Source organism: Clytia hemisphaerica, unplaced genomic scaffold (genome assembly GCF_902728285.1).
Source record: "Clytia hemisphaerica strain Z4C2 unplaced genomic scaffold, Clytia hemisphaerica genome assembly, whole genome shotgun sequence".
NCBI classification, from domain to species: Eukaryota; Metazoa; Cnidaria; class Hydrozoa; order Leptothecata; family Clytiidae; genus Clytia; species Clytia hemisphaerica.
This window is the reverse complement of record NW_027103622.1, coordinates 372,048-392,619: the sequence shown is the minus strand read 5'-3', so window position 1 is coordinate 392,619 and position 20,572 is coordinate 372,048. Positions and strand designations below refer to the sequence as shown.

At 35.7% G+C, this 20,572-nt stretch overlaps 1 protein-coding gene across 1 annotated transcript; it reads right to left on the bottom strand.

Moving 5' to 3' along the window:
- Positions 1–6,104: 6,104 nt before the first annotated feature.
- On the bottom strand, positions 6,105–19,091 carry LOC136802421 (serine/threonine-protein kinase MARK2-like). The gene is made up of 13 exons (XM_067059153.1): positions 18,907–19,091; positions 17,813–18,108; positions 16,395–16,453; positions 15,494–15,623; positions 14,782–14,826; positions 13,571–13,665; positions 13,233–13,387; positions 12,598–12,787; positions 11,640–11,904; positions 9,092–9,466; positions 7,978–8,129; positions 6,965–7,304; positions 6,105–6,342 (listed from the first exon to the last, which is right to left on the bottom strand). Exons 1-13 carry the CDS (start codon positions 19,021–19,023, stop codon positions 6,162–6,164), a joined length of 2,400 nt encoding a protein of 799 aa, XP_066915254.1. The 5' UTR covers positions 19,024–19,091; the 3' UTR covers positions 6,105–6,161.
- Between the last annotated feature and the right edge of the window lie 1,481 nt (positions 19,092–20,572).

Here is a 20,572-nt window from a genome sequence, read left to right as displayed (position 1 = left end):
GATATTTCAACGTCAAGGTATTTGAACGTCAGTATTATCGGCTATGCCACGCCAGAAAGTACTTTATAGATAATGTTAAAAATCAAGACCATCCATACGGAAAATAAAATTAACATTTAGGTATAGTTGAGTCGTCTCCACGAAGTGAAAACGGTGATCGTTCAAGTTCTGGTAGATGAAATTTATAAAGACAATTTGCCTAAGTTTCCTCAAGGGACGAAAAACCGTTTGAATTTGAGTCCATTGCGATTTTTTATCAAGATCACCATGTTCAAAAAGCCGTTTCTTTCTTCATGCCGTTTCCACGTAGAGATCTTCTCTGGTTATCACATGATGATGATTGACCTCTGCTTGAATATCGTGCACTCTGTGAAAAACGACGCCTTCTCCGCAGAACCAATTTAAGGTGGAGCCAAATACGTCGCTGGGTTACCATGAATGCTAACGGACTTAAAATGGTAGCTGCGAAACTGAGGGTGGTAGTTGTGGAGAATAACGGGAATGCTTTATTTTGGGTCCAACTCAACTGACTGAAGTAATACCAAAAGAAGAAGTAGTTACTCGGTACCATGCCTATTATATGAGAGGCCAATAACAGGGTGAGTAGTGTCAGAGCATTTTTGTGTCTTTTAACGGCCATACGGTAGCAACGTAACTGCTGATGGTTGCTAGGGTAACTGGGTGAGGAACTTGAGTCTGATACATCGCTGAAAGTGACAGTACGTCTGTTTTGGTTGATCACGAATCTTTCGGTACGTTCTCGTTGTGTCTCCGCTAATTCAAACGTGACGTCACATTGGACTGTTTGATTTGCAGGTTGGATGGCTTCGGTGAGGTACTTTGAACGTAACAAGGTGGCAACTGTCGAGTTTCTTTCATCACTAGTAATATTCGCATAAGTTTTTGACAGCAATTTGAAAACTGATCGCCAACAAAGAGTGACATAGATCAGTGTTGTTATAATGATATTTAGCTGGAAATACAGAATGCCGATCCAGAATGAAACTCTCATATCTGTGATCTCAGTCATAGCTTCTTTGTAACATTCCTGATCGACTTGTGTAAGATCAGTAACAAAAACTTGCGGTGAAAATAGAAAAAGACACGATATCCAACCGACTACTAGAAGTACATTGACTGTTTTTCCTGATATGTTGTCTTCGAAATTAGAGCATGTATTGTACAAGAAAAATGCAAACGCTGCTAGAGTCGTCAAGTTAGGGTTGTTAACTGTGACACTAAAGATTGGATAGACAAGTTGGCAATCATCACTGATCATAAATAATTGTTGGATATGTTTATAGCTGACAAGATCGTATGTACCAGCGAATATTAGCTGTATAAAGTTACATAAGATAATATGTTGCATGAGTTTATTGACGTTCCATGGGAGTTGTTTCCAGAAGAAGACAAAATACCCAACAAATGAGTTCAACACAAAAGCGACTGTCAAGATTGTGCGTAATCCGATCGGGATATCGGATGCAGGTCGAATGTTCTGGATCGGATTTAAGGTTTGGTTGGTTCTGTTATTGTGGTTGAAATCCATCTTATATTGTGATTGTTTGGTTGGATGCTACAAATCGAGATGATGAAAAGATTAAATAAGAGTTTCTCCTTAAGAAGCCATTACTCTCGGCTGGTCTCGAAATTGGTCGGAAAAACTTAAAAATAAAATTCATTTCAATAAGGTCAAGCAAAGTCATTTCATTGGTCATCAGTTATCAGTCATATAATCAGTAGCGTGGTGGGTCGACTAAAATTCGGGCAAACTCGGGAAGCAGCTTCAAAAAGATTTTGATTTTGGCGCCCTCTATGACTTTGTAAGAATAACGTGAGCGAAAGGAGCGCGAAAATTTTGGGGTATTTTCTTTGTCTTTGGCCGAATACTAAGGTGTAAAACACCAGAAAGTCCTAAAAAGTCTATTGACTTGAGATTGGTGTTGAAGAGATCCCCCTGTTTAAAGCTTAGCGTGTCGAAATATTAGGTCAGGGCATCGAGACAGGAGAAGATTTGATAACCCAACAGTGCAGAACAGTGGAGCTTACCTGTGTGTAGGATTCTCCTCTAAAGTTAACTAATGATTTTTTTCTTACTTCTTTACTCTTAGGAGGTTCTCTACAAAGAAAAGAAAAAACAAAAAGTCTCCTTTTATACCACACTGAAACTGTAACATATTTTGCGTGGTGTAAAAAACATCCTCTCGGAAGACGAAGACGTCAATTAGACTTAAAATAATATGATGTTTTTCGATATCTTCTCTTTGTTGTTTTTTTTCTCTCTTTAAACCCCCATCCCCTTTTTTCACCATTGATGACAAAAACATTTATTTTTCACCAGTCTTTTCAATAATCTACCTCAATCTTGATGACGATATGCTTTTACACCACTGACCTTTATATATCCCTAGACCAAGCTATATCCACCCTCTTTGATCAAAGTTTTTTTTTGAATTGGTACCCGTAAAGAAGCCATTGCAGTGTTTTTAAGAAATACCTTGTCGTAAATTTAGAAACCAGTACCGTATTTGCTACAATATAAAACTATACTTCACCTTTATCAATTTTAGCCCAATTTTATTCACACCTTGTTTTTCAACTAAGGAGTAAAATTATTGCGTCTTCTCTATACTGTATCAACTTTCTGCCCACAATTATGATTTTTATCTTCATTCCTTTATCCCTTCATAATAGTATGATGTTGTTTTTGATGTACTCCCCTTCTAGCTTTAAAAGGCTCTATCTACACGGGTCATATTCTTTTCTTTCGTACCGATTTCCCTTTCTTTCTTTCTTACTCTTTCGTGACACACTGTAATCAAATTATTGTTTAGATCTTAAAACCCTATTCAACCTAGGCTTTTAGGGGCGGTTCAGAACTAGGGGGGGGGGGCTTTTCCTGTACCACCCTTTAACTTTTGATCTAGTTGGTCTTTTTGGATAAAATTTGGCACACAAGATCCTTGTCACGTAAGGTAACTTTTGACAAAAAATTTTTTTGATGACGTCACTCATCATGCCCAAAGTGAGCAAAAACCGAAAATTTCCTTTGTTCTTATAAATAGCTATTGTATTCTAACAAAGGCTTTAGAAAAAAGTTGCCAGAGTTTAAAATACTTATTTTATCCTAAATATTCAATAAATTACGGTTTAAACTATATATTTGACATTAAAAATAAATTTGTATTGGAAAAGTGTCAATTTTTGTGACACCTTACTGTCAGAAATGTCATCATGCTCAAGCTATTACCAATAGTTTGGCCTCCGAACAGAAAGAGCCCCCCCCCTAGTCCGAATAGGGTTAATCTCATAACCGATCTTTCATTCTACCAGCACTGCACTCTACTCTATAGGGATGCAGTGAATCTAATTGTATCAGTGGCGTATCAATCGGAGGGTTGGGCAGGGTGGGCGGTTGTCCCCCAAACATAAGAATTGACCAAAAAGGTCAAAGTTTTCTCAAAAGAATGTAAAGGGATATGTAGTTTTTGTGACCTTTTTAAGGCCTCCTTTAAAACTATTTGACATTTCTTAGAACCAGAATTTTCGCCTGCGGGCCTGCGGTGCCAAGATTACAAAGAGAACTCTGCAATATGAAATTTTATTTTTTTTGCACTTTTTTTGTGATCTTATTCTGGCTAAATTTGACTTTTCAATGCCTCTTTTTTAAGCTATTTGAGATTGCTTAGAGCAACAATTTACGCCTGCAGCGCATAAGTTAGGAGAAAAATTTTCTCAAAATGGTACTTGATACCTCTCTGCTTGATGCTCAGTAATTAAGAGAAGGATCAATGGTAAGTGGAGAAATCCAGGAAAAGGAGTGGTGCCCTCCGCGTCCCCCTACCTTCCGGTCGCGCTCGACTGCAGGCGAAAACTTACTTACTACAATTGTTGTGCGTGATAGGCAGAATCTGCCCGGATATTACCGTTCCCTGTGTCTTCCATTATTGGTCGGCTTGCATGAGAGAAGAAGTCTCGCAGTACTGGAGTTATGTACCATAGACATATTTATGTACATAGGACGTTTGAATACCTAATCGATCTAAGTTTAATCTTCCACAGTCCCGAAGAAAAGCCTGCTTAAAAAACCACAAATACCGCCCTATTATTCCCTATAGGAAATATGTATAGAAGTTTTTCACATAATTACATAATCTCGTCAAATCGAATGTTTTGGTTCAACATAATATTGGCTAATTTACATAATCTAGTGTCAAAAATTTTTCCGAAAGGCTAGTTTTCAATATCATCACTCGGTTTTATATGGTGGGGGTTGTATTTTTACGGTGTGAAGGAATTGGAAAAAAGTGACGGAAAAACGGTATTTTAAAATCAGACGGTGACGGTATTTAGCCTTATTTTATGTCCTTATGCCGGTATTTTAACCTCTACAAACCGGTGTGATGGTGTTATTACAAGACATTGTGCCGATAGTCATGGATAATATCATTCTTTGGATAACTAAAGTGGGATTTGCAGTTGATGCATAATTTACCGTTAAATTTTTTTTCACCATATTGACGAAAAGCTTGAGAAAAACAACATCATTTTTCGTTGTTCTCTAAAAAATAAGGAAAAAACAGTATCTTTTTTTTTCTTACTTCCATATACGCACACCAGATGTGAAAGATTAAAGATGTTTTTCCTTTTTTCGTCTTCCCTTACTCAGAAGTTTGAAAAACAACTTTAAAGTATGGTTTACACCATAAAAAAATAATTCTCAACTTATGATATATATAACATGAATCTATAATCTAACAATCTCGGATTAATCTGACCATCATGACCATTAACATTAGTTCAAATCTTTTAGACAGAAGCTCAATAATCGTATACAGTATATGGCCCCCAAAACGGAGACGGCCTCTAAAACGTAGGTCGTCATTAAAATGAGGAGTCTGATCGCTAGATTATCAGAATTAGATGATTTTTGTCTATTTTGCAATGATAATTAGTATATGTAATCACATGATAACGAGTGCAATTTGAGAATAATTGCACGAGTGATTTTTTTGTTATTAATTTTCTGAGTCCGAAAGGGCGAGGAAAATTTGAAACAAAAAAATTACGAGTGCAATTTTCGAATTGTACGAGTTATTATGTGATTACGAGCTAATCGCACAATTTTTTCACTACTTTTTCCCCGTCAGGAAAGTAAATTACACTGAAAGTTTTACATTTTTCTCTTCTCTTTATGTTTTTCTTTTATTGTTTGTTTAAAGATTTTCTTTCTCAAAAAATGAATTCGAATTCAATTAAAACCTTCGATAAAAAAATGTAAGAAAAAACATTAAAATCAATTTTGTAAACATCGGCGCGTCATTGAAAAGTGTGATTAACAATTAATTGTTCTCTACAGGATGCAATTAACGATTAATTGCTCTCTTTGAAGGCGCGCCAAAGAAGAAAAAATAACTCATCGTGCGATTATACTTAAACATGAGTAGGTTTTTGATGGTTTGAGACAGATTCAAAATGTCATATTTGCGTCTTGATGAAATGTTACAACACTAAAATTAGATAAAAAAATTGTATAAAGCTAATTCTAAGCCCCCTGGATAAATAAGTTATGAATATGGGATATTCCTTTCAGAAAACAATTTTCGCTGAATAAGCAAGAAAGGGCAAATTCTGTCAATACGAGTCTGAAAAACCAATTTAGAAAAGCCTCGAATTTCGGATGACCCTAGTGCCATTTTTAGTCTTCAGCAGGTATAAGTAACATATCGATCACATCGTAAAATCATTCAATTATTATTGTCAACAATATGAATAACTCGTGCAAAGCGACTATCTAATTTTATGATGTTTAGAATTCAGAATTCAAAGGGTTATTAAAAACAAGGTACAAGGAATTCACTTTTTTTATAAACTCAAATGGGATCACACGGGAAAATCTTCACAACCAAATCCATATATCTATATCATAATACGCTTAATTCCGAACTCTTCCATTCTCGCATCAAGCTTTTTCGCTAGCGATTTTTACGTAGACTGCAATTCTTTTTTGCGCCTTTTCTAGGAAAGTCAAGTGGGATAGATTACACAGAAAATCTTCACAACGAAATCCTTATAATAAGCAAGAAAAAGTGTATTTTCTGGGTTCGAATTGTTATTTTCAAGAATTTAAGAATTCCCAATTAATACAAATAATAAGAACATCAGATGCTAAAAGAGACTCTTCTTGGTGGTTTCATTCTGCCATCTTTGTTTATTTTGATATCTCCTTGACGATGGTCTTGTTTATTCTTGATACTCTCAAGTGCTAGAATTTGGCGTGCTTTTTGCATGGAACATCGAGATAAAGGTTTTTTGCTAAACGGCTGTTGCTGTTGCTGCATCCTGAAATAACAATACAATCAATTGATTACTTTCAGATGGACTTCTAAAGTGTGATGACGGGATCGACCCTTTTTAAGTACGGTATTACGGGATTTGACGAAGAAAAAGAAAACCAGACGGTGATGGTATTTACCCTTATTTTTTGTCAATATACCGGTATCTTTAACCTGTACAAAACGGTGTAACGATGTTATTATTGTTTTCAATTTTCGGGATTCCGGGATTCAGTAAAAATTTTGACGTGAAAACGGTATGCTTTATAGACAGGGGTCGGGTTTACAATGATTTACCAATAGTTCAGGGTCTGATCTATACACGTTAATATTTTATATTGGATATTCTTAACTTTTTGGGAAAGTCATCCAAAAATATTCTTACGGTATTCTTAGGTATTCTTATCCAGATTCAACCTAAATTTGGCATGTTATACGTATCTGAAGCATAAAAATTGCATTTTTGTGATAGTATTGATTATTATTTTTTGAGCATTACTGGAGGGATAGTTTGCAAAATCCATGATGGTTATATTCTTATCATATTCTTAAAATTTTGGCTGATTTCATCATGAGTGTTTTAAGTGTATTCTTATGAAAAAAGCGTGTATAAATAATTCAATACTTGCCTTAAAAAAGAGTCAGGAGTTGAGATTATATTCGTCGGTGGAATATATTCTTCCCGCTCACTAGCCATGTATTTAGCCTGTGCACGCTTGTAAGCTTCGTTTTCATGTGCGCGTGAAAATCCTTTCACAGGTTCTTTCCGTTGTTTTTGTGTGAAATATTTTGATAAAGGTGAAGTGACGGGTTGCTGAGTAATGACAACTGGTTTGTGCCGTGTTCGGGGTCTCATCGATGTGCTTTTAAGAGGGAACGTATGGCGGTGAAGCATCTGTCGAGCTTGGTACGGACTCAAACATTGCAAACAAGGCTTGTCTTCGGAGGTCTTGCTGCTCCTTTTCTCTCCTGAAATAACCGAGTCGTTTATTATTAAATGAGAAGCCACATGTACAAATGTAGAAACTTGAAACAAGACCTTTTAGCTACATGCACGAAATTTATCTTACTCATTTCCGTATTATAATGGTACAGAAGATCGTGAAACAGCTTGAAACAAGACCTTTTAGCTACATGCACGAAATTTCTCTTACTCATTTCCGTATTATAATGGTACAGAAGATCGTAAAATAACTTGAAACAAAACCTTTTAGCTACATGCACGAAATTTCTCTTACTCATTTCCGTATTATAATGGTACAGAAGATCGTAAAATAACTTGAAACAAAACCTTTTAGTTTTGGATCCTAATCTGATCCTCGTCAAGCCTAGACGATCTTCCACTTCTCTGATGAAATTTTGAACATTCTAAATTTCTTTAGAGCATGAGTCTTATACGGATGCCTATAGTTTCTTCCCAATTTAACATAGAGAAGTGAGGAGAAAGCTATAATCATTAGTTGGGAAGCGAGATATTTGCTTTTCATCACCTTCGGTTGGGACTAATTTTCCTCAAACTGATTATGGGTTAGCCAAATATTTCAATGCCTAAAGCTAAACGCAATTGTCCCAGTCTACTCTGCTTCCCCCTACCAAGTTGTATCATTTTGAAGTTAAAAGATATATTTTCAGAATATTTTACCTTGGCTTTGTTTTTGAAGTGTAGATCTTCCACTCGATTCATGTGTGATTTTGAATGTTCCTTTCGCCAGTTTATTCCCCGATATTGTAACCCGAATTTGATCGGATTCGATCAGAAATCTTCTGTTACTCGACCCTTCTGTTTCTTCGTCACTATAAAAAGAATCAAGTACAAGGAGTTATTCTAGTCCAGTATCCCTAGCCTATGTTTAATGAAACAGGATAGCATTTACTATCTTAGTATGGTGAAAGATTACAAAACTCTTGTACGTACGCAACATGGATAGCTGATAGACCTTTTCATAAATTACGTCACGAACATTCCTTGCCTCGTATTCAAACAATTTCCATGGTGATTATGTCCCTTGAGACATTTAATGGTTATTTTATGAATATAAAGTAGTTTTGATAAAATCCGCTGGGAATTAATCACCATGGCAATAATTTCAAAACGAGGCAAGTGATGTTCGTAACGTAATTTATGAAAAGGTCTTTTGTCCATAGCAGTGACATAAACCTGATGACGTCAGAGAAACATTGTACATCCGACGGTCGAACCTGACAATTTCAAACCCCGTTCAAGAATTAACGTTAAATACCGTTAAACAAACTTTCTCCATCATTTTCATCGTGGTCATATGTACGGATAATAGGTCCTAGGACCTTTTAGTACGAAATATATAGATAAAATAGATAGTCTATGTGACCATGGAGAAGAATTAGCCACGAGTGCAACCATAGAAGTGAAGAGGTCGATAATGAATTTGCAGAAAAGATTACCATAGTCCGTATAAAAAAAACCCGGTCTGGTAACCTTTTGTTTCCTTCCATTGATTCTCATTTGAACTTGCGTTAATAAATCAGTTTGTTTTACTTATTTTTTTTGATCATGTGATTAAATCATAAACCAATCCCAAGAGGAGTAATTGGTAACGTGATCAAAAACTGAGCAAATCGATTTTTATCTTTTGATATATTTAATAAAGGAAAAAGCTAACAAAAAGTTAAAACAATAAGCCAGGGTTTTTTATACGGACTATAATTTTACTATATGACAGGCTTTCCGTTCTTCTCAACCAAAAGCACCAACCGAAAGTAATATGAATAATGCTTACCTCGAATTCTCTGATTTGTTCAAATCGAAAGCACCTTCTAAAGTACTTTTGACCGTCTTTGATCCTCTTTTAGTCGACTTCTTTGTACTATAAGACTTCTCTTTAGTTCTTGAGTTTTGTTGTCCGGTAAAAGAGGTTTTACCACTATCCAGTCGAAATGGTGTCTGTCTTAATTCCTCATCAGGGGATGGGCTCCGAGTTGAACAAGGTGAAGTTTTAAATTGTTTATCTTTGAAAGTACCACATGATTTTTTACTGACTTTCAGACATGAGTTTACTGGATGTGGGTCATTGTATAAGAATTGAGACTCGAGATCGAAGTCGGAGAGATTGACGTCAACTTCTGCATCGTAATCATAATCGAGAAGTTTCAACCTGAGAAAGAAAATGGAAAGTCATTGGTGAGAGATTTCACACACAAAGAGGTAATTCCTTTGATAGTTTTTTTGGCCCAGCGCGCAGCGCAATGGGCCTTTAAGGGGACAGAAAAGTACTGACGAAATTTGTAAACAAACCGTATGCAGCGGAATACAAAATCAAAAAAAATGTCACATGTCAAAATAAAAAATAAAAACAAATATGGCTGATTTTGATTGTTTCGATTGTTTTACAAGTTTTTTTTGAACACATGATTTTGATTGTTCTCTTTAATGACACGTGGTTTGCGCAATGTTTACATTTTCCTACTTTTATGTCCCTTTAAAACACAGCTGGTCGAAAATGTTTGACTTTGTCGTGGCCTATGTGCGCAATTAACAATTGACGAGTCCAGCCTAAAAATTGAATTATTCGACTAACTATTGTGCGCATGCGTGAGAAAAAACCACATATAATCAGATGTAATTAATACCTCCGAGTGATATTTTCAAATCTTTCTTATTTTAACAGCGAGAGATACTTCTCCCAAAAAAATTAGTAATTAATTCTTTGTTGCTCGCCCGTCTCGAGTTACTCTATATATCGAAAAATTCACTCCTGTAAATTAAGTTGTATGGCGACTCTGCAACGGAAAAATATATTGACACTGCCAACACTACTGGGCTTTAACGTCGCTTAGGCTTTCTTGTATCTTCTAAATTTAGGGGGTCTACGATTTTGAAAAAAGTCTTTCTTAAATCCTTCAATTTTTAAGGGGGTTCGCTGCAGAGTCTTAAGTTGAGTGTACTGTAATTGTATTTGATTGCCATCGACTCAGAAGACGTCCAAACGTTACGGTACCGAATGGTACTTCAAAATGAACCGAAATTATTGACCGATTCTAGGACTTAGACCATGTTCACACTTTACGGTTCCGTTTCGCTCCGGTATAATTTTCGTTACAGATCGATCTGTAACGTCTTTATTTTTTGACATTTCGAATTTTGACGTTCACACTTGTTTCGGAACTATTTCGTTTCGGAACGATACGTAACGTTTGAAAATGGGCTTATTATATGTCATTTCCAACCAATAGAATTTTGATATTCCAAGAGGTTTTCGTTTCAATTGACGAATTTGTTTCGGACTTTTGCGTCTTTTGCCCTCGTTACAAACACCATCAAACCTTAGAGCGATGAAGAGATGAAGAGATTTTAGGCAGGATGCCGTCTAGGCTTTTAACGCTTGAGATTTTGTGTACTGTTAAAGAAAAACTTTTGTACTCATGGTCGTTTTGCTCTATTCTGGGATCTTTTTACCACTTACGTGTGGGAATTTCAAAATCTGTTTTTCGATTCATTATAAAACATTTGCTTCAGAGAGGAATGGAAAATAAACTCCCTTTTCTTTTAAAAGATCATAATATTGGCAATAGTCCATAGCGTCAAATACTAAACATTTTCATGAGAAATATATTTTCCATCCTCATTGTCATTTAAGTCCTTCGTTTCATCTCACTTAGGAAAACAAAAGCGAATTGGAATAATTCGCTTTTTTTGCCCCGTCAAATCAAGGACGGTAAAACCGTCTCCGTCGCAGAAAAACACTCATACATAAACTCACCAGAATACTGAGGCAGGGGTCAGTATAAACCATAACAATGAGGTCAATATGTGATAGGACTTTTCAACCAAAATATATTGCACATTAAATTAGTTCAAAATTAAAATCCCACAACTATAAATGTGTGCGTTGATGTATTACCTTATCGGCCCTTTTTACGCCGGCCCTAATTTAACGCCGGCTCCTTTTACGCCGGCCCTTATTACGCCACAGCCTGATTTTGGGCTTACGCCAATTAGGGCCGTAAATAACGCCAAAATATGTTAGAATGGCTATTTATGCTTCAATTTACATTAAAATATCATTTTCACTAGTAAACTGTTGAAAATTCTATTGAAAATCACTGATTTTTGCGAAGTTTTAGATATGGAGTAAAGCAAAGGATAATTTTTGTCTTCGAATCATATCTAAAATCCTTTAAATTGAGAAATAATGATAAAAAATTAATGCCACTTTTAAGTAAAATTTGCAAAGTTTTGACCCTTTTTACACCGGCCCTTTTTACGCCAAGAGCCTAAAAATAACGCCAATAAAGGGTCGGCATAAAAAGGGCCGATAAGGTACTTACTCTTCAGAGCTCAAAAACCGATCATCATTTCCCGCACTACTTGCTCTGGTGCCTGTCCTCTTATCTAGACTAGGTACCCGGTATTCAGATTTCTTGGGTGAATTATTGGGTGGTCTGACATCCTTATGATGACTTTTCATCATTTTGTATTTTGATATTCGGACTATGTTCATATTTTGTGGGCGGTCTTCAAGGGCGTTCTGCTCTTGGGGCAGGAGTGGCGTGGATCTGGCGGATGACCTTGTAGATGTAGCTGATGTTTTACCTGAAAAGATAAGAAAGTTTTTTATACTGTGAGTAAAAGTCAAATTTCTTCTTATTTATACTGTGAGTACGATATTTTAGACTTCAAGCGTACCCAGCTGGCACACAACGTTGTTTCAACGTTTTTCTAATGTTAACAACGTCCATATAACGTCAGATGAACGTTGAAACAACGTTGTGTGCCAGCTGGGTAACCTGGGAGTGCTAAACAGTATTTTATTCGAACACGATAGTATTGTTAAGGTATTGTGTCGTTACAGCGTTAAGGCTTTTGCTTGTGATCTTTTTTTCCGATTGTTATTGACAATTTTTTTTCACTTGAAAAACACCGGGTTTACTTTCACAGTAATTATCCTATATAATAACCTAGCTTTTTAGTTCTGTACTTGAAAGTCATTTCACCCCTTAATATCATAGGTAGGGGCAACAACAACAAACAGCCTAAAACAACAGCAGATTGTTCACATTTCAACATTTGCATGAAAGAAGTTGCCGATAAAAATCGTGCGTAGACCCTATTACAACACTTATCAACGCTTTATAACATCGAGGATACAGGGTCAAAATTTACCATTGTCAATTTTTTTGTAATTGTAATTGCATTGGTTTAAGTACATACAAGTACACTTGGTTGTTAAACTTTAGTGCAGGAAAAGGACACTAAAAGAGGGAGAAATACCCAAAAGAAATGTACCCCTGTTTCGTTTCTGGTCCTTTAATTTTGCTGTATTGTTACTATGGTTACTGGTTGAGCGTTGGTACCACAGACTTTTATGGAGTAGGATTTCGAATGTTGCATGCATGACGTCTTGGTGTTCCACTTGCAATGTTTTGATTGTATCAGGTACTGGTCGACAATACAATTCAGCGACACGTTCAATAATCTGACAATGAAAATATATAAGCTTTTAAGTTTCAAGGGACCTTTCAATGCATGATATGCACCACTGCAATGACTTCGCGAAATTATGCAACTTTTCTGTTTTTGCTCCACCCAATACGTCACTTTTTCTATTGTTTAAGTGACGTATTGGGCGGAAAATTTTAAAAGTTCTCAGAAGACTCTCCAGTGGTGCATATCATGAATTACTAGAAAACAGATATTGTAGCATTAGAGACATTTGCATCAAAGTTCAAGGCAATACCAAAATTTACCTTAAACTTGTGAGACTGAGGGTTGTTTTCCTGTTTCCAAAACAGCTCTTTGATCCTCCCCTCCCCCTCCTGAGCAATAAAAGTTAATCCTCGGATTTCATTGGATTTTCAACTAAAATTGGCCGAGATATCTGTACAGTAAGGATTCAGTACAAATGTTTTTTCAAACTTTACCTTTTGTCGTATTTCATGTGGAATAACTTCAGCTGGAAGTGGTAATAAAGGACTTCGACTTCGATCTGTCACCCACAAATCAGATATTATACCTTCTAATGGAAGGCGTTTAGCAACGTCTGGTTCCAAGACTTGTACAAGCAAGCGTTTGAGATCTGAAACAAAAAGAAGTTTATTTGTTAGCTCTCAAAGAAGAACTTCTTAAAAATCTTCTCATCAAAAGTTTGTACGTTCGAAGCCACGCGTAAATCGATATTGTAGCGAGGTTTTTCATCAGAGGAGTGAGAAACTTTCTTAAAAATCATAGGAAGGGAGTAAAGATTTACAAAATACCTTACCTGGAGAAATACGCTTGAGAATATGTTCATGTTCAATGCTCATTCCTTTGCGTAACCGCGCGACAAAATTATCACGCGTATCGTTTGCTTGGTACCTAGAATAGAAATAAAGATTTGTTTATTAGTGCTTAAGCATCTATATATTAATACGCTTAAACGTGTGTGTTTACAACGTTTTGTAAAAGGTTTTCCAAAATCTAACAAAGCTCTACAAAGCCTCCACTTCGTGGCGTTGAACCATAATCTTTTTGCACCTTAAGCAGATTTCCTACCACTAGACTAACTTTGAGACCCTAAGATACTATTTTCTATTCACCAAGTCTTTGGAGCTTGATGGGTTGAAATCAACCATCTTCCCAATTTTTTTTTCTCATTTTAAAGAATTCTTATTCTTAAAACTTTCTGTTTACAATAGCGGCTCCCTATCACTTTCAAAACTTTTCAAAGTTTTTCAAAGTCACCCTCGAATGTCCAACCACGATGGCTAAAAAGATCTAAAATATACTTTTGCTAAGCCATTATTTAATTGTGGTTAAAAATTACAATGCAATGTTATCTTCTTTCTCCTTTATTTCTTAAAATCAAAATCAAATCATCAATCGGCGGCTATCTTTTAGATGTGTAGTGATTCACTGGAATGGGACACGCAGCGTCTGCGCATACGGCTAGTATATAGTTAATATACTAAAAATGAATATGAAGTTCTAACTATTCCAACACTTAAAGTTTCTCGTCGTTTCCGACAGTCTTCCGTTACGACGAATATCTTTTATAGTGAGAACAGTATTTTATCAAGAGGGATGAGAAAGTTCTTCCGATGTACAGAGCAGGCCCTATCCAGAACATCATTCACTATCCTAGGATAGGGAAATCACTGCGCTTACCTGAGTCTGACAACTCGTACTCGCGACACTACGAGCAGCTGGTATAAAGTAACTATACTCGCACGACTCGAGAGAACAGTGCATCATCGCATGGTCGAACCTGACAAGTATCAGCAACCATACCACAGAGTCAGACATATCCCCACACTCTTGTATCAGAGCATGGTACTCAATTCCCCTGGCCTAGATACATTCACTTGCCAAGTGAATCACAGTACCGAGTGGGAATTGAACCCCGACCTCTTGCACGGAAGCCAAGACTGATAATAACTACACTACAACATTATTGATAGTCAAAAATAAAGTGTTTTCGTCTTTTTCACTTACCAGAATGGCATTTCTCCAGTGGTCATCACAAACAAAATGACGCCCCTGTATAAGAGAAACAAAAATTGATTCTATGAGAGATTACACCTATCTATAAACTAGTAGAACGATAGTTGTGTTCAAGTTAAGCAGGCATCTAATATTTTATTTTCTTCAGTTTCCAATGACCCAAATTCATCATATAAACTTTTAGACAGTCTAGCTGGTAGCTAATATGATGCATTTGTTTTGTATTTACTACGCTGATAGCATCCGCTTCAAATAAATCTTATTTTATATATTTTCTTCTCATGTATTTATCACACTAAGATCCAGAGAATCTGACCTTTTCTATGTGTCACAGACCCGCTGGGAGCCCAGCCCCACTGGGAAGACTGGCAAAAATTTCGCCCCCGGTGGGAAAATACCCTGGAATTTCAGCCCCACTTGGAAATTAACTTTTATTTCATCCCCACTCGAAATTTAATGTTTAAAAATTGCACTTCAAACCATTGCCACTGGATTTTTTAACCTTGGAACAAAGGAATTTCTATCCCCATTGGGATTTCAATAGGAATTTTTATCCCCACTGAGAAAAAAAGTTTTACCGGGGCTGTGAGGCAGGGATATATTTCTTTACTGAGGATGGCATAATAAAACAGTATCCAATAAAAAACATAGTATAAAACAGATAGAATATGGATTTAGTATAAGCAGTACGATTTCGACTTACAAGCTCCATATTTCAACGGAAGGGCCGTACGATACTTCTTTCTCGAAGAACTCTGGTGCAGCGTACAGTGCGGATCCGCATCTGGTCTTTAATAAATCGTGTTTGCCGCAATAATTACTCAAACCGAAATCTAAAATAAACCAATCCTCGTCCTCAGTTATTGTCTCCTTGTTTGGAAAAGTAATATAAGAGATACTTTAATGGGATTAATTTTCGCGAGGATTAAATTTGGCGGTTGAGCTTATCCGCGAAATTTTATTTTTCACTATTGGGTGACAATATTTTCACGATTTTGTGCCTATTACTGTCAAATCATGCATCTTGATTGTTGAAATACGCATTATCAGCGCCTCTGTGACGCCAGTAAACATTCAAAAAGTATTTATTTGACACTTTTTGAGTTTAGTTTAGAAAAATTTCGCGGATGAGGCCTTTCCAAATTTCCATTGGGACTTACAAACAAATCCGCGAAATCCGCAAAATTTAATCCCCGTGAAAATTTATCCCATTGAAGGAGTCTCGGCTCAGGGAAATGATGGAACAGAAACGATACTCAGGTCAATAGTCATTGTTTTCTTGCTCTACTGAAACAGGCTTTATCCTGCTTTGTCAGCGGAAATTCAAAAGGAAACTTAAATGAGAAATGTTCTCATTCAGGCTTCATGGCCATGGTTTGCTATGATCCATCCCGATATCTTTCATTAATGCTGTGGAAACTGTGGTTGACTTTTAAGGAAAATGGGCCAATATAATTATGAGCAAGTTCATTTTTATACCTCAAATAGAGTTTAATCAAAATATTTTTCTAAATGGTCTTTAGACCGTTGGGTTAAAAGCGATTCTTTTAAATGGAAAAATAGAGTTGGTTGGATTTTTGTGATATTTAACTTCCTTAACTTACCTACTATCTTTATGGTTTTCAAAGTCTTTGTCAGCAAAATATTTTGGAGCTTTAAATCCCTATAAGGTAGCAGAAAATTTATTCAAGATTGAACGGCTAGCAAATTCTTGTGTTTTTTTGAAATGCTCTAGTTTCAGACTCGTCACATCACTGTCAAATAAAAAAAGCATTTATATTCGAGGAAATGTCTGTTCGGGGAAAAGTTGACCAGATTCGTCAAGATGAGTACCTGTTATTGAGTATAATTGCGACTAAGCTAATACACGCTTTTTTATGGACAAGCTGGAGTTTTTACAAGCTCTTATTTGATTTGGTTGGTCGTTAAGATGTAATAAAAGAATCTTATTACTTTTTCTAAAGAACGCGTCATCTCTATCACTTTAAATGACCAATTAGTGAAGTATCTTGTAAAAACTCCAAGGCATCTCTTTTTTTAATAAGAATAGTGTACTTTGGCTGAGGGTGAGCATTATTCTTATTTTTCTATTGTTCTAAACAATAGGCCTATTGTTCTAACTATGAAATCTCACCCTGATATTCTTATAGAAGTTATTCTTATAAAAAAACATGTATTGTTCAAAAATTTGACGTCAACATATCTTGAGGGTTCTAACCGAGGTTCTAACCCAAGGGATGTTCTGGAGTTTTTATAAGATACTTCAGTAATTGGTCATTTGAAGCAATGAAAATGACGCATTCTTTACAAAAAGCAATAAAATTGTTGTATTACTGGTTAACGACCGACCAAATCAAGAAAGAGCTTGTAAAAACTCCAGCTTGTCCCTAACCCAAGCCTCGTCATGCTTTGATATAAGGGTTGATTGGTGTACTCATTCTGAAAGTGAACGAATCGTCCTTTATCTCTAATCTACTTAGTTTGAATCGCAGACCTCTACAAAACCGCAGGTAGCACTTCTCTATAATGAAGCACGAATTCGTCATTCAAGCAGACTATAATCTACTCTAATCTATCTACCGGGTGGTCTAAAAAAATTATGTCCAAAATTCTTTTTATAATTGTGCCAAAAATTTGACCGCTAGGGTCAGGAAAATTTGTATAGTTACCAAGGTGATATTTCTAAAACTCATAAAAGAAGTGTTAGCAAAAAAATTATTTAGAACTTAGATAAGATTTATGTTAAATAAAAAATAAAAAAAAATTGCAGTTTTTTCCATGTTTACTTTTCGAGATAATTAGGTTTTAAATTTCGACATGTTATTTCTGGACCACCCGGTATATCTCTAATCTACTCTTCTAATCTAGAGAGATATATCTCTAATCTACTTGATGGTGACTTATTAGATTACTACTTTAACAGCAGACACTAAAGAATTAGAAATTCCAAAAAATACTCGAAAGAAAATCGAGATAATTGAAAAACAATTTTTTACACTGCTCCAACAAACCTGTTACTGACCTATGAATTATGCCTTTACTGTGTAGATATTGAACGGCGTGCAGGAGTTGCACGAAATATAATCTAGATTGCTTTTCGGAGAATTTTTTGTCTCTTTGGCGCTGCATATACGTATATAAATCTCCTCCTTCCAAATACTCTGTAACAAAGCAATAAGTTTGATGATGCGCTAAAGCTTCATAAAGTCTGACGATATTTGGATGCCGAAGTGACTTTAAAATGGATGATTCACGAAGAAGGTTTTTCTTGATGTATTCCTCCGATATGTCGTTGAAGTCGATGATCTTTAGTGCGACCTATGAAAGAAAAATTGATATGAGAAGATTGAATTTCCGAGAAATTTCCATTTTCATTCTGTTTCAGTGCATTTTTAACTGGAAAATGAGAATGAAAAAAACTTCGAGAAACGCTTCTGTTCTTAACCTTTCCAAGCCGCTAACTTTTTTGAAAAAGGCCAAAAAGTTCATAATTTCTTTCTGGAAATTTATTCTTTCAAAGGCCATTTCTTGACCAGGACAAATTATTCAGGTATCAACTTTGGTATCGTTGGAAAGCTCTTTCTCTCAGCTACAATTTCAGCTACAAATAATAGCAGATTTTTTTTCTCTGAATCTCAAGTGGTCAGGAGTTATGACCAAAAGACTGTACGTATATTTACGTATATATACGCCTTTCGCCTTCTAAGGGTTAAACTTTACATTGAAAATATTCAGGAGGATCAATCAATTTAATGAGAATGAAAGAATTTCTTTAATTAAATGAAATTAATTTTGATGTTCATTATCTATTTGGTACTTGTGGCCAATTCATCCGCGAAATTACATACCAATGAAACTAAAGAATTTGGCGAATGGTTTCAACCCCAGCATTTAAATTCCGCAAAACTTTATTCAAATTGGAGGAGCTCCAATTCGACGTTATACTATTCGATACGCTCTATTATTCGATAACATTGAATATCACCGTCAACAAGAAACTCTCATAAACGGCGCTTTACTGTTCGATACGCTCTCTTATTCGATGAAAATCCAATTCCCCTTGAAAATCAAATTAGACAGCGATAACTTTCTGTGATTCAAAAATCTTTCTTTTACCTTGGTGTTGGTAATACAATGAATGGCTAATTCCACTCGCCCGAACGATCCTTTCCCTAATGTTTTCCCACATAGCATATATCCACCAATTTTTTGTAATAGAAATTCTTTAGTCATTTTGATGCTGTTTGATGGTGTTTTTTTTCCAATTTTAGTAGTTTTTATCGGGAGGTCGACACTGTTTGAAGTCGATTTGATTACTGAGTTTAATCGGTGTCATTTTTCAAAAACAAAAATATTTGACGTCAATTTTATTAAATATTTTTAATTTCAGTAGTTTTTATCCGGAGGTTGCCAATGTTTGAAGTCTATTTGATTTCTGTGCTTAACTGATGTTACTTTTAAAGAGAAAAATATTTGACGTCAATTTTATTTGTTGTGTTTTGATGTCTTTAAATGGTCTTAGACCAAACTAAATCTGTTGAATGGGAAATGATGCCACTAAGTAACTATTTTTCAGTATCATTTTTGTGGTGTACATTTTGAAAAATCTTTAGGTTTTTTTTTCATGCAAAAGATTGAAGATTCACTTCTTTGAGGGACCTATATTCAATAATGTATTCAAATGAGCCCCGTTTCTCATTTCTCATATATGCGTCAATACACAGAAAGGATTTCAAGGTTCTTAATTTCAGATAGATTTTGATCCTTAATTTGAATCAAGTCATTGTACTACCCTGACTATGCGAGATTTGTAGCCCAGGACTAAGCCATTCAACCTCTCTGATCAAAGATTAAAAGTATGATCAAAATATTTTGGGATTTTACTCAGTTCATTGTACTTAAAAACTAAAAAATAAAAAAAATCTAAGTCTCAAACTATCGGACCTGCCCCGCTCTTAAATTTGTCAAAAAGTGATTTTTTTTGATTTCTTGACACTTCACCATGAGCACCTTCAAAACGTCAAAAGGAACAAATGTTCTAAAAGCAGAAGAGCGTGGTAGAACGCTATGAAAGAAACCCGTGTGACCTTAGTTGTAACGTAATATTTTCTCATCAAACTGTCATCAAACTTTTACACTTTGGAAAAAAAAACCCGTCAAAACCAGCCCACAAGCCGCCATTATGGATTTTTAGGACCCATTATCTTGGGGTCTTAAGGCCGGTCTGCACTGACGCGCGCTGCAATCGCACCGTTTGGCTTCAATCCTTTTTGCTTGGGAAAAAGACTACGTCATAAAAATGTAGCGCGCGCTCGAAAAGAAAGTTGAATACATTTCTCTAATTACAGGGCGATTCAATTAATTCAGTCTTCTGAAAAAGTGGGATAGAAATTCAAAACGCGATTTCTTAAACACTGAAATAAGATTGATAACAATTTTTTTCAAATGCAGTATTATAATTTTTGATCCGTGAATATAAAAATAATCTATTTATAATCATAATCAATTTCAGTCTGGTTTTTCAATATTTTCTCGATGACATCAAAAGATTTCACACTTTGGAAGTGGTTATGATTCCTGTTAAAGGACCACCGCTTGTCATCGGTAAAACACTATCAATCTTCCATCCAGATGCTTCAAAGATAGCTCTCCATTGATCTTGGTTACGCTCTTTACCACCGAATATCGCCATCAACATATCCAAATTTTTTTGACTTTTCGCAATTGGATTCGTTACACCTGGCTTAGGAAGGATTGCATCGCAAATCACAACTTTGCCATC